The sequence below is a fragment of the Myodes glareolus genome, chromosome 1 (genome assembly GCF_982192425.1).
Source record: "Myodes glareolus chromosome 1, mMyoGla1.1, whole genome shotgun sequence".
In the NCBI taxonomy this organism is placed as follows: Eukaryota; Metazoa; Chordata; class Mammalia; order Rodentia; family Cricetidae; genus Myodes; species Myodes glareolus.
In genome coordinates, this window is record NC_142026.1 from 114,027,522 (window position 1) to 114,042,523 (window position 15,002).

The following is a 15,002-nucleotide window of genomic DNA, read 5'->3' on the forward strand; positions in this document are numbered from 1 at the left end:
TAAAATCATAGAAATAAATACCTTATTTCTCCAAAAAGAAAACAAACAAACAAACAATAAAGAATCATGTTCATTTATGAAAAAGGACTTGGGTCTTTTCAAGTACTGTGTCTACCCCTAAAACATCATCTTCATCCAGATCAAAAGAGACATTTGATTCTACTGGATGAGTCACATGTTCCCTTTATATGCCTGTCAGCAGTGTGGGATTAGCAGGGAAAGACATGAAACCCAAAGACAGAGGAGGAAATGAAAAATAGGTTTTCCTCATAGAATCCAGAGTGGGGATGGCGTGGGGAGGACCCGGGGGAAGCAGAAACAACAGATGGGAGCCACAGAGACTTCCAAGAGTGGGAAGAGAAATGCAGGGATTAGCTGGGGCCCCTGGCAGAGGAGGTGTCCCCAAATAACTGTACCTTGGTGCACTCAGGAGGGGGCATGTCTGCCTGGCCTCACAGTGTCCCGCCTCTTCGGGGACTTTTGTGAGGCATGAGCTGGAATCTCCCTATCTTAATAATCCCGAAGCTTTGCCTCAGAAGCTGTGGAAAGGTGGGAGAAGCGGGGGCCACCAGCAGCCAGGGCCACGTGGATTCTGTTCTTCCTAGGTCCTGCTAAGGTTCGCCGGCTCATTTGCCTAGGTCCACATGCTTAGCTCTAGATATTTATTAACAATTCATTGTTTTAGGTAAGGGTAAACATGAACGATCTCAGAATTAAGCCGCAAGCTGTCAAGTGTGCATATGTACATCAGCTCACACACGGCAAAACAGAAAGCGTTCCGCTACCGCTTGGCTCAGCGTGTTTTGTTTTTGTTTTTTGAAATTATTTTAAACACTTAACCCCAAGGTATTTAAACTGTTAAAAAAAATGTTTCTGAATCTTTAAAAAAAAATCTTTCTCAGGTTCTCCTGAGAGTGGGGCACCCCAGCTAATCACAGGCACACACACACACACACACACACACACACACACACACACACACACACATTCTTCCAATAGTACAGTACTTTAAAATTAATAGCACATGCAGAGGAAAAACTAAACCCTTTGACGTCACTCTTGAAATGAGGAAACATAAACAGAAAAGGCTCCTCTCCAGTAAGCTGCCTGCGCAGAAGCCGATTGGTCTCTGGTTTTCCTTGCCTGTGGCAACTGACAGCAGCGCCTCCCAGCCTCGCAGGCCGGCTGCCTGCTCACCCAGCCAGTCGCTTGCTCTGGGCACTGCAGCAGGCTCGGGTCTGTCCCAGCACTTGTCTGGGAGAAAAGTGGTGCCCTCACCCAGAGAGAGCCTGGCTCTCTACCTCCCTTCTCTCTCGAGCTCTCTGGCTGCTTTGGCGTATCTTTCGTTCTTTCCTTTTTTTTTTTTTAATATTTTCTTTCTCTTTTAAAAATTTACATAATTATACTCCTAATCCTGGATGAAGTTGCTGGATTCTGCAGCACAAGTCTTCATGAACAAGCCACACCGCTCAGAGATTTCCCGGCTTTCAAAGGTCACAGAACTGCCACTATGGTTAAATGTCTTGTTTAATGGTTGAGGTATGTACAACAAATTTCAGTGCAAGTTCATTTTCCTTGAGAGTACAGAGTCACAGGGAGACGCCAGGGTTTTAGTTTTTGTTTTTATCAAAAATGAACCGGGACCTCTATTCGTGTGTGTGTGTGTGTGTGTGTGTGTGTGTGTATCTATATTATTTTTGTCTGTGATTGTTCCTACAGCAACCAGCTTTTGAATTTCCTTCCTTTTTTCTAAGCCAACTGACTGAGCATTGTCACTTGCCCTGAATTAACTCTTTGAGGGCAGCAGGGTCTAGCAAGAGTCCTGGCAATTCTCTGCACTTTAAGTCCCCATGGAGGAGACCCCCGCCACTGTATTTTTAAATAAATGCAATATTTCTTCTCTGTTGTCAATTTTAGAATTGGGTCGTTTGGGGTAGGACGTGGCAGGAAAATGTTGGTGAAGGGTTGTGAACCAGTAGAGGAGAAAATCAGGTTGGTTGGTTTGTTGTTGTTTTCTGTTTGTTTTTTTTTCTCTCTCTCTCTTTCTTTTTTTTTTTTTCTTCTCTTGAGTTTGTCTTGTTGGTGAGTAGCAGACCTCAAGCTGAAGACAGTGGTAGAACAGAAAGGAGCAGCTGGTAGTGAGAGGGAACACAGACGAATGGGTGGGGGTGAACTGTTGAGGGAAAAAAAAATCCACTTTCTTGTCTTGCTACAATTTATAAAACACCTATTTTCAGTCTCAAAACTAACAGAGGAGATGTAAGTACAGAGTTATGTGGCCAGTGATTTAAGTCTTATTATTTACAAAGAAAAATAAAACTTTATTATCAACTGTAAGATTTGGTAATTATCTCTTCCTGAATGAGTTGAAAGTCGAGTTAGATATTTAATTAGAGACTTAAGTGATGAAGCCTGGGGACTAATTAATCACCTAAAAATTCAGCTCCTCGTGTGCTCTGTCCAGAGACACCATTGCAAGAAAGGAAACAAGCCAAACATTCGTGCACGGTAGCTGCTACAGAAGTCACAGTTGAACACGGGGCTGACGTTTTTAGTCACACATTATTACGTGTCTGAGGGGACCTTGCTGAAAATCATCCCTACCTAGCATTCAGTTTTTATAAGAGCAATTCACACAATACACAGTTAACACGGACTGCTTTATCTGAGAGTTATGCAATAACAAATGAGACGGGATTGCTTGAAACCATTCCCTCGCTCCAACATTTCTAACTCGTTCTCCTTAAAGTTTCTATTCTCAATGCCGAGAACTAGGAACCTGTGAAACTGGGTCGTATCCGTAGCACTATGAGGCAAGGCTCAAGTGCACGGCACACTCGAAGGGGTTAACGGAATTAACTGCATAATGCACCTCGTTAAGAACAGCAAAAATATTAGCTCTGAATTGCAGGGGATGTGCTGTGAATGGACAATTGCTTTTCTGCAGCGCCCAGTGGGAAAACAAGGACGTTGTGTGTTGCAAATGCATAACTGCAGCTCCTCCATTTCCTCAGCTTTATCTTTTATTACTGGCTTTTTGAAACAAAGAAGGGTGTCAGGGGTTCCATCTTGATTGGCATTTGCTCTAGTAAAATGAAGTCCTTTTTATCGCAAGCAGAAACTCAAAGTTAACTAGCGACAACTCCCAAATACAAATCCTCTTGATAAGAGGATTTGACTGAACTGTCTGATTTCTGAGGACCCCACTAACTGAGCATGTGCCCAAATCAGTGAAGAGGTTGTTTCAGCAACAGTCACTTGGAGAAACTAATTTTTGAAGGAAGTTACTTAGGACAAGGGTGGAAAAATCCAAGATGTATCAGAGACAGGCATCAGTTTAAAGAAAACAATGATACCAGGACACCTTTTAATGCCTTCCACAGTGTGTAGCACAAAGCCACCCATTGTTGGGGCAGAATAAAAACCCGAGCTTAAAAATGTTTGCCGAGAATTCACCCAACATACATTGTAAATTATCTAAGTGATTTTAAACCTAGAATTTTTTAACTGCTTTGAGAAACGCTTTTGGTGTTAAGTCCAGCTTAAAATATAACCTGGAAACTGTCAATGATCAAGACAAGGGCATTCCAGAAGTCAGCTCGTGCTGTTTTTCAGCCAAAAGGATGTCATACATGCAAAAGTGAAATGACCAAGCTTCCCCAAGTGGGCATGTACCACCTGGAAAGGCCTCTGCCCAGTAATTATTCTTCCAAGGTCTAATTTGTTGTTTGTCAAGCGCATATCACAACGGAAACTGCTTGTTGATTCACGGAGCATAGTGCTGGAAGGAATTTATTAAGCAAGAAGTTATCCAATACCATGTCTACAAGGGCTTCCTTATACTAAAGACAGCTGTCAAATTTAAGGGTCAGAGCAGATTCAAGATGCTCTAGGTAACAGATATTTTTTTTTTCTCATTCGCTTTTCAAGGCAGGATTTCTTGGTATAGCCTTGGTTGTAATGGAACTCACTTTGTAGACCAGGCTAGCCTCGATCTCACAGAGATCTGCCTGCCTCTGTCTCCTGAGTGCTGTCTCCAGTACTACTACCACCTGGAGGTAACAGCTCTTTTATCTGGTTTATCTCACACTGCAGAGGTCATATATGTAACTTAGGATGGAACCCTCCATGTCTATGAACTGTCCAAAGAATTCGCCATCCTGAGGGTTCAGTTTACATATCCCAAAGAGGTCTTTGGTCAAGTAGGAATCTTATTTAGTAGGTACACCTCCCAGAGGAAGAAAACTTTGGCATTTGAAGATTTGCCTGACCCCTTGCACAGTGGTAAGACCGTTACTATAACTACTTCCTGGAAGTGGCACCCTCATGACCCCAACATTTTCATTCACTTCATTTTCCCTAGAAGAGTGACCTGGGCGGGCACTCAGCACCAGGCTTCTCCAGGCATCCTTGCTTTCATTCATGATTCTCGAAGCATCCCTGCTTTCATTCATGATTCTCGAAGCATCCCTGCTTTCATTCATGATTCTCGAAGCATCCTTGCTTTCATTCATGACATGTTGCCTCCTTGGTTTCTTAGTAGACTTTAAAGTGCTCTATGATGAGGAAAAGAAAGAAAAGGAACTGTAGAGACCCAAACTGACTAAATGTCTATATACAAGGCATATTTAGAAACTTGGCTAGCAAGAAGAAAATGTGTCAATGTTTCAATGCTAAATCAAGACACTTAAAGCCCTGCATCCAAGGATTATTTAACTATTTAAACAGTTAACATTCAATTAAGAGAGTAATCACATGGAGTGAACGGGGGGGGGGGCGGGTTAGCAGTGAAAAGGGACCAGAGAACGGGATGAGCAGACGGTTAGGCAGCAACTAGCGTTGACTGGCACTAAGCCGCTCAGTTATTCTTGACCTTGTTTCTTCATCTGTGTTAGGAGCTGCTTGGATTGGATTATTTCTAACATCCCTGTACACCAAACTTTTTTGAAACAATCTTTTCTCATTTTACATACCAATCCCAGTTCCCACACTCTCCCCTCCTCCGGCTCCCTCCACCTTCGCCAGATCCCACCCATATGCACTCCTCAGAGAGGGTAAAGCTTGCCACGGGGAGTCAGAGTCTAGCACATTGCTTTGAGGAAGGACCAAGGCACTTCCTACTATATCTAAGATGAGCAAGTTATCCTTCCAAAGAGAATGGGTTCCAAAACAGGCCAAACTTCTTATACTGTTTTTACTTTCAATCAGAGGCTTGGCTTTTTTTTTTTTTGAGGAGTTGCTTTGTTTTAAAACATTTATTTATATATAAGTGTGAAAGTATCAAGCTTTTATTCAAAAAATCAAAAAGAAGCTACGGTTGCTACTCATGTTTCTTAACCTGGAGTGAATTTAAAAGGAGGCTGGGGCTAAGAAGGTATTTCTGTGGGTAAAGTATTTGCTGAGCAAGCCTGAAGTCCCGAGTTCAGATCCTCCACACCAACATAAAAGCTAGACACAGCAGTATGCATCTATAATCACAACACTTAAAGGACAGAAACAGAGGGATGGTGGGAGCTTGCTAGCTAGCCAGCACAGGCAAGCTCTGGGTTGGAGAAAGGGTCTGTCTCACAAAACAAAACCAAAAGGAAAACAAGATAAAGCACAATAAAGGAAGACACTTGAATTCAAGCTCTGATCTCCACATGAACACATGCACAAGCATGTACACACACACATATGTACATTTGCACACAATACATCATAGACATTCACACACACACACACACACACACACACACACACACACATTGGGAGAGAGATAGTGAGAAGAAAAGGCTACAGAGAGAAAACAACGGAATGCAACTTAGATTGCAAGAAGTGAATTTTTATCCATCTAGGCGTCTCCTATGATCAGGTGAAGACAGTGCTATTCTCTTGTAGTGACAACTTTAAAAAGTAGCGCACTGAGGAGAGCCCAAATTTTGCCATAACTTGACTTAGTTTATTCTCCAGCCTGAGATGGAGAATACAACTCATACATTAGGGTTTTCCTCTGCATTCCTCAAGTTACAGGAAGAACCTTTTGAAAGTGTTGAAAGCAGCCCAGGATATCAGCAGCCTTTTGAGGAGACTGGCAGCCATGATGAATTGAATTCTGATGTAGTGTGAGGTCCCTGCTGTGGGAAGCACCCTCAGTGTCTGGGAGCTTCTGACCATGGCTCCAGAACTTCCAGGGGTCACTTGTGTGAGTTTGTGGGGGCCTCAGCTTTCTTCTCTTTAAGGCTGTTTGGTGGCTTTTCCTTTCCATTCCAAGGTCTGCGCTGAGGAGATTCCTGCTGACCCATTAGCATGGGCCGAGTTCTCCCCCTCACCCATCATTCACACCACTTCTCTTCCTGCTTTACCATCATTTACTTAGCTAAACCCATACGATTCTACCTCCAAGATGACTACATTGCCCAGGAAAAGCAAAAGCAATCATGAGCCCTGGGTATGGAGAATTTCCCCCAGAAAGACGGTCACTCAGCTGGGAAAGTTCCCTCTCCTCGCCATATTTCTCTCCTGTAGAGTGGTACACCTCCACGCTGGAGCATTTCTTGAAACAGCAAAGGGACATGGTTTCTGTTTACTGGAGATGAGACATCAGTGCTATAAGACAAACATCTTTATTGTAATTGTCAGTCATTTTAAAGTTTCTATATTCTTCCTTTCCTTGGCATTGCTTCTACTCCAATTGGGTTTTCTTTACAGAAGAACTGAAAACAAGTTGATAACAAAGTTGGGGGGACTCTCAGAGGGAGAAAAACCTTCTGAAGAGTTGGTTGTTGACTGTGCATCCCTTGTGAGGCTGGGAGCCCTGATGTAGGCATGCTGGCTCATCCGACTGGCTGCCTTTGATGTACCTCAATTACCCTTATCCAGACACTGGTCCATTCTCTGTGTCTAGAACCAGCTGACATCTCTGCCAAGTAAGGGCTTACAATCAATAGCCGTAGAATGAATGATAAGGAAGAGGTTTTTCATTTCAAATAAGCCTAAAAAGAGCATGACAGCACACAGAAATCTGTAAAACACAGGTAATTCTTAAGAATATTCAGTAAAGACCTCAATATTAAAAACTCTAAATCCTATCAACAACAGTCTACATTGAGATTTGTATATAATACAGAGTATGAAATTGATGGCTGAAGCCCGGCCTCCTGTAGTTCTGTCCAGCACGTGGAGTTCTGCCGCCTACCCCTCCGTCTGTCCCTCCCCTCCTTTCCCCCTTCTTCCCCTCCTCTTTCCCTCCCTCTTTAAATTGTTTCCCCTCCCTGCTCCCTTTTCTCTTTCATCTGTAAGGGGAAGATGAACAAAATGAAGTGTGTCAATGAGGTTTTGGTGGGTTTTTTATATAATATTTAGAGTAATATTTGCTCTAGTTTTCTCCTTTCTAGAAATTGGTGTGACCTAAGAGCTAGGATTCTGTGACTTCCTCTGTCTAGTATGGGATGTCAGGCCACAACTGGTCAGGAATAAGGCGTCTAGGCAGAGGTCAGGATGCAATTATGAGCTTGGTCAGATCTTGACATCTATAGCAAATAATAATCAATGGTTCTCATACCCTTCAATTCTACCAATATTAGCATAAAAGTATAATTAATTTTGCATTATTTGTCATATAAAAGTCAGAAACTAGTCAAGTGGTGATGGTGCATACCTTTAATCACAGCACTTAGGAGGCAGAGGCAGGAAATCTCTGAGTCCAAAGCCCCTGAGTTTCAGGATGCTCAGGGCTACATAGAGAAATCCTGTCTTGAAAAACAAACAAAAAAAATTCAAAAGCTAACTGAACCCAATAATAAATGAATTATCATTATTTTATATTCTTATAATAAAATACTACGGTTACTTAAAAGAATGAAGTAGACCTGCACACAAAAGATCAGGAGTGATTTTCCAGATATATAAAACTGAAAAAAATCTACATTGACGTTTGTACAAGTATGTAGAACGTTGGTACATTCTCAGAGAAAAATCTCTAGAAATTTAGATAAAAAGTTTAACAAATGAATGCTTCTAAAAGGAAAACCTGAAATGTAGAGAAGGAGAAAGACAGTTTTTATGAATTCAGTGGGGTTGTTCTCCTTTTCCCTATAAGCTTAAAACATTTACAGCCGAAAGCATTTTGCTATTTTGTTTGTGACACTGTGTGATATTTGACGCTGAAAACAAAGTTTGAAGATGAAGGAAAGAAGGGTTTCTATTTGGCTTTGATTTTATTTCATGGGCTTTTGAAACTGCCAGAAAGAGAGAACACTCTAGAAGAGTCATGGACAGAAAAACACAGAAAACTCAAGGTCCAGCTTGAGTCTCTTTGGGGCACGAACTGCCCTCAAGACTTGATTTTCTTCAGTATAGAATGAGAAGCTTTTTCAAGACCAAAGTTCACTTCAGCTTGCTGTGGTACTCAGGGAAACCTTTGGACTAAACCAATATTCGTTATATATTTTACCGGTTTGAACATATCAGTTAAATTACCCGTTTTAAAATTGGTTCAGTTTCGCTTAATTTTTCAAATTAGTGAAGCATGGAGAGCTTATAATTTTCTCAAATTGTCTTGAAGGAAACGATATGTCTTAGGCAAACATTTAAAATCAATGTAAATCATAATATCGGTTATTTAGAAAACACGATATTAGTAAATTCACATTGTAGGTATACCAACAACTGATGCTCGTTCTGCTTCAATGTGATTTATGCATTTCTTGGTTTTCCATGAGAAAAACAAATACCTACCTTCATTTCCCTTTCTCATTATACCAGTCTCCAGCTGCGTCCAGTGAGAAGAAAGAACTCAGTCATTCTCAAGTGTAGACAGCATTCTCATGAGAGGAGATGCCCGGCACTCTGGAGGGCTAAAGAATGCCTCAATTTAGAAGAGGTCACTAACTCTCGGAGGAGTTGCTTCCGGTGTGGCACTACTGTGGCCTCTCTCTCCGTCCTTCACACGAGTGTCCTCATTTTTTTCGAAGAAAGGAAAACATGATTTCAGCTTGGCTTTTAGTTCAATTTGGAAATTTTAGGTATCATGGAGTACATCTAGCAGCTTTATTTCTTCCTTCCTGGGTCTTTTTATTCCTAGAGAGAGGAGCAATTCAGATGAAACAAGAAGGATCGGAAGTCTGTGTGACGACAGTCTTGGGCCATATGGATTCTCCGACACACTCTTCTCTTCTTCTGCTAAAAGTCATTGTACTATAAAGATGCTTCAAAAGCTTATAAATACAACAACTGATACATATTTCTCTCTCTCTCTCTCTCTCTCTCTCTCTCTCTCTCTCTCTCTCTCTCTCTCTCTTTAACCGATTCTGATACCTCAGTGCTTGTGTGTAGTTTCGAGAGACAACTATGGGGCACAGGCCTTCTCAGACTTGAAACACAGAGACAAAGGAGAGGTCAGGGGTCAGCACTGGTCTAGCAGCTGTGAGGTCCTGGGTTTGGTCTCCAGCATCTCTGGGGAGAACTTTAAATGCCTGTACTCAGGACAGAACTAACAGGTAACTAAGAGGTCGTAGTGAATCCCCATACATTCTCCCCTCTAAGGCGAAGCTTTAAAAACTAAGCACACCATATATTTATTGAAGTAAATGGCAAAACGTAATTTAAAATCAAAGAAGTTTAAGTGATATATTTTTGGAGAGAAAGGGAAAGAAAGAAGAGAAAAAGAAGATCCACTCATGTTTTTAAGGCGCCCCGAATTTGTAACCTAAAATCCCAGGTTTGGGTTCTGGATGCAAGAAAGACTGATACTCTTGGCAAGGTATCTAGCATTTTTGGTTTTCGCATCTCTAAAATGTAACTTGCAGCAGGTACTTTGGGGCCCTCTAATTTCAGGCCTCCGTGTGTCATGAGTCACTTCACTCTTAACAGAAAGGGCACAAGTCACTTTCTTCTCACATCACTCTTGTAACACAAGGACCCGCTGAGTCCATCCAAAGCCAGGGCATTGAGACTGAAAGGAATTCCAGCTCGTGGAGCCAGGGTGCCACTTCATTCTGGTGACAAGTCTCAATTGTCCTTACACACTTTCAGGTCATCTCTACTCATGCTAAGCACGACTTGGAAAACATTTTTAAAAATACTTATACAAAGCATAAGAACATTTGTCTCCAAAAATGGCAAAGCAATTCTTCTAACTATATCTATACACATGAGACTCCCAAACAAAGAGAAATAACATTCTTTTCTATTTAATGCCTTAGAGGTTGACACTTCAAACTTCAGGAGGGTGGTTGGCTATAGTGGCATACAAGCATGCTCGGAGAGCATTCTGGGAGGAGCCACTCTTGTTCATGACTGTGTACAAGTTAACCTTACTCTACTAACAGTGTCTGAGATGAAGGTGTATATGGTATGTCTCATAAAAGTGTAAAAAAGATGCAAAGGCTTTTATTTGCTGAGTGTGTAGAGAAGGAAAGAGAGGAAGTGTATAAGCCTATGGCACTGTGCTTAGATGAGGTCTTGGATTAGTATACGGATAGTGCTGTGTTGAGTGCTTTAAGATAAATGCATTTTTGTTACAGTTTGAAAGCTTCTCCTCAGAATTCATGTGCTGGAAGCTTAACTCCCAGGGTAACTATGTGGGGAGGTGTAGAAGGAGCAGCGGGCTGCATTCCCGCCTGGATCCCGGCTAGCTTACCCCTGAAATAATTACATGGAAACTGTATTCTTTTAAAACACTGCTTGGCCCATTAGTTTCAGCCTCTTATTGGCTAACTCTCACATCTTGATTAACCCATTTCTAATAATCTGTGTAGCACCACGAGGTGGTGGCTTACCTGGAAGGATCTTAATCTGCGCCCATCTTGAAGAGGAGAGCTATAGTGTCTAACTCACTTCCCTTCTTCCAAGCATTCTGTTCTGTCTTCCCCACCTACCTATGTTCTGACCTATCAGGCCAAGCAGTTTTCTTTATTAATTAACTAATGAAACAACAGATATATAGAAGACCCACCTATATCGGGGAGGCAGAGCTTTGTAAAAAGTATTAAGTGCATGGGGTATAATTCCCACGAAGGGGTTAGTGTTGTAACCATTGGAGTGGCTGAGTTACCCCGTGAGTAGGTTGTTGCAGACATACCCGGGTGTCACCTCCAGCCTTTCTAGGTGGCTTGTTCTCACCTTCTGCCATGATATAAGGCAGAGTTCCTGATGCTCACACTGAGCTTTTGAGATCCCCAGTGTCCAGAATTATAAGAATCCTTTTCTTTATAAATTACCCATTCTCAAGTATTATGTGGTAGAAACAGAGAAAGATCTGTGTTGTTTTCTTGCCTTTTCTCCTCTTTCTTAAACTATAGCACATACAGCCTAAATTATAAATGTATTGCTCATTTTGGGGAAATCTCCGTACATCTGTGTGTTATTCAGGCTGCCAGAGTGTTGGTTTGTGTCAGCATCTGGGATGCAGAGATGGGAGGATGGCCTCCATGTTTGAGGCAAGCATGGGATGTAAGTTTAAGAAAACCTGGATCATGTCTTAAAACAAACAAAAACCTCTTATTACTCAAATCAAGACAATGGATTTTTATATCATCACCATGCCAGAGTCGCCTCGTGTCTTCTCCATCTTCACTTCGACATTGTGTCTTGAGACTTGTAAAATGTTTTTATATATTTCTTTTTTGTTTCTTTGCATGAGATTTAGTTTATTTGCCCATTGTACTGTATAAAGCATTGGACTTGGTTCGGTTTCCTTTTATTTAATTGATTATATTGAGCGATACCTTTTTCTCTGCTACCCTCCCTTCTTCTCCCCTTCCCTTCTACCTTCTCCCATGGTCCCCATGCTCCCAATTTTCTCTGGAGAGCTTGTCTTTTTCTACTTCCCATGTAGATTAGATCCATGTATGTCTCTCTTAGGATCCTCGTTTTTGTCTAGGTTCTCTGGGATTGTGAATTGTAGGCCGGTTTTCTTTGCTTTATGTCTAAAAGCCACTTATAAGTGAGTACATATGATATTTGTCTTTTGGGGTCTGGGTTACCTCACTAATATGATGTTTTCTAGAACTATCCATTTCTTATACTATGGATGATGTTGGCCTAAGTCTTTTGGTACAGAATCTGTCTATTTCTATTGAGAACATGCCCAGAAATGAAGTTGCTTGACCTTAGGAAATCATGTTAAACATTAGTAGAAAATTTAATAGTTCTCAAAGTTCTTATAAGAATGTAAGCTCTCACTAAGAGTCTTTTTCCTCCTCGTGTCCCAAATCAGTACTTCTGTAAAGTATAGAGGAAGGGCCGTCCCATGCATTTTACTGATTCCCTTTTCACAGGTATCACAAGCCCATAAATATCTTTGCCGTCAGATCCAGTCATTCTATATTTTAATTCTAAAAGATTCTTCATATTTCTTTGGTATCTTTGATTTTCCAAGTGGCACAAACATCTCCTCCATGAGAAAAATTTCCTGCTTTATTCTTTAATGTTATCTTGAATTCTTTACATTTCTACACAAAATTTTGAATTAAGATGCTTCACTACCACACCAACCAATCAGCAAGGCAAAAAAACAGTTGGGATACAGGTTTATCTGAGAAGATGATGTCTTCCCTGCGCATGATATACCCCCTTCCATTTTGTAGATCTTTGTTACTTTTTTTCAGTCATACCTTCTAGCTGGTTTTGTGATAACTCTTGCAGTACTTACTAGTAGGCACTTAGTATTTTGCTCTTATCTAAACAGCACCTCTCCGATTTCAACATTTTGCTTCCAATATACATAGATATCATTTTTGTGTGTATACAGTTTATTATTCATAAGCTTGCTAATGATAATAAACTAATGAAAATTAGTTTGCTAATGATAATAAATTCAAACCTTCTGCATTCATTTAGAGTTGATCGTGTGTGTGTGTGTGTGTGTGTGTGTGTGTGTGTGTGTGTGTGTGTGTGTTTATGACTGACTGATTGGAACTGGGTAACCTAGTAGCGAGCTTGTTGCTGGAGAAGACTGATATTGCCCATAGTTCTTCATCTAGGGACAGGGTCATGTGAGATTCCCCTCATCCATGTTGGCATGTCGATTAGTGTTATTATTCTTCAGGTCCTGTTTAGGTAACCATATTGTTGAGGTGTCCTTGGTATAGTTTCCCTGTCATATATTACAGACAATATTATTTAAGAAACGTATGGTTCTTCATCTCTTATATTCTTACATTCACACACACTTCTGAAATGTTTCCTAAACCTTATTGCAAGGGTTGTATTGTCAATTGTATTATCAATCAGGCTAGGCAGCCTACAGACAGGTGTTCTCAGCATTTTCACCAACTGTGCTCTGCAACTTTACTGAAAATATTTAATTAAATCTAATTTTTCTGGTAGAGTCTGTAGAATAGTTTAAGTATTGCATCATGGTGTTTTCCAATAGGGATAATTTTCCTTCTTGACTGTTTTTATTCCTTTTATTGTACCATGACGGCCGGCTTGTTGGGGTATCTGTTCCTGCCCAGTACCCCACAGCCAGCAAGTCCCAGAGAAAATCAACCACACAGAGATCTCTATAAGTTATAAAGCTGATTGGCCCATTAGGTCAGGCTACTTATTAGCTCTTATAACACATATTACCCCATTATCCTTATCTACATTAGCCACACGGCTCAGTACCTTTATCAGCTGGGCAGGTTACATCCTGCCTCTTCAGTGGTCTACGCAGGAGTGGCAGAGAGAGCTTCCTGCTTCCCAGAATACTCCCAGTCTCTTTGCTCCACCCCTACTTCCTGTCTGGCTTTCCCGCCTGTACTGCCTGCTTGGCCAATCAGCGTTTTATTAAAATATGATTGACAGAATACAGAGAATTCTCCCGCATCACTTTATATCTTTGTCTTGTCTTATTGATATCAGACTTTAAGCACAATAATGAATAAAAATGAAGGTAGTAGTCACCCCTGTCTTCCAGATTTTGGAAAGAATGTTTTCAATCTCTGCCCCAATTTAGTATAACTGTCAGTTGATTTTTGAATAAACCTTTTATTATTTTAGGTATGTTTTGTCTTTTCCTAATTTCTGTAAGACTTCATCATGCAAGCACAATGAGCTTTATCAAATGCATTTTTTGATACATGGAGATGATCAGAAAATTCTGTCCTTGAGATTACTTACATGGTGAATTAGATTCATTCATTTGTTCATTTTGGACCAACCTTGCAGTGCTAAGATTAAGCCTCCTTTGTCCTTTGTCATGATGCATAATCTTCTTGATTTGTCCTTGAATTCCATATACAAGTATTTTGTTGGGAATTTTTGTGTCTTTCTTCATCAGAGTTATTAAGTTGTATATTTTCTTTTTAATGTTGTGTCTTGACTTGGTTTTGATATCAGGATAATACTGGCTTCACTAAATGAATTTGATGGGGATTCTTCCCTCCCTGTGTCATGGAACAATTTAAGAAGTGTCAGCACCAGATGATCCCTAGAAGAGTGTTAGAATTCAGCACAACTGTTTCAGGAAATTTTTTTGTGTGTATGGAGATTGTAACTGAAGGTTTCTCTCATGCCTGCCAGTTCCCAAACAACCACTCTGAGGCTTAATATCAATTATAAACTGTTTGGCCTATTAGCTCAAGCTTATTACTAACTAGCTCTTATAACTTAAATTTACCTATTTTTATCATTCTATATTTTACCACAATGCTCCTGGCTTGCTACCTCACATCTTGCTTCCCCAGTGGTTTCTGGTGTCCTCCTAACTCTGCCTTCTTTTTTTTTTTGCTGTATCTTTGCTTGGATTTCCCACCTGACTCTATTCTGCCTGGCTATTGGCCAAATCATATTCTTTATTAACCAATGGTAATAAGACATATCACAACATACAGAAGGGCATTCCACATAAGGAGATAATTTTATCTACTATCTCAATCTTATTGTTCTTCATGGACCTGTTTATAAATAATTTATGACTTTATTTCAGTAAACCTCATACATTTAGAAATGTATCTGTTTCATGGACATTCTCCAGTTTCTTGGAGTGTAAGTTTTCCTTGTATTCTGTTGTAAGAGAGCCACTTGTTTGTTCC

At 40.6% G+C, this 15,002-nt stretch overlaps 1 protein-coding gene and 1 long non-coding RNA gene across 4 annotated transcripts in view; one reads left to right on the top strand and one right to left on the bottom strand.

The window, feature by feature from the left end:
• LOC146895832 (uncharacterized) overlaps nt 1-590 on the bottom strand; it is a 37,588-nt gene extending 36,998 nt beyond the window's left edge. For both annotated transcript variants that reach the window (XR_015005316.2, XR_015005311.2), the window contains exon 1: nt 417-590. This is a non-coding gene — a long non-coding RNA (uncharacterized LOC146895832). The remainder of the gene's footprint in view (nt 1-416) is intronic.
• Nucleotides 591-1,158: 568 nt separating this feature from the next.
• Nucleotides 1,159-15,002, top strand: part of Pde7b (phosphodiesterase 7B) — a 319,484-nt gene continuing 305,640 nt past the window's right edge. The window contains exon 1 of one of the 2 annotated variants that reach the window (XM_085689065.2): nt 1,159-1,539. In XM_085689065.2, coding sequence (XP_085545191.1) covers nt 1,519-1,539 — 21 coding nt within the window. In that variant the 5' untranslated portion in view covers nt 1,159-1,518. The remainder of the gene's footprint in view (nt 1,540-15,002) is intronic. The other variant, XM_048425265.3, reaches the window with a different exon arrangement.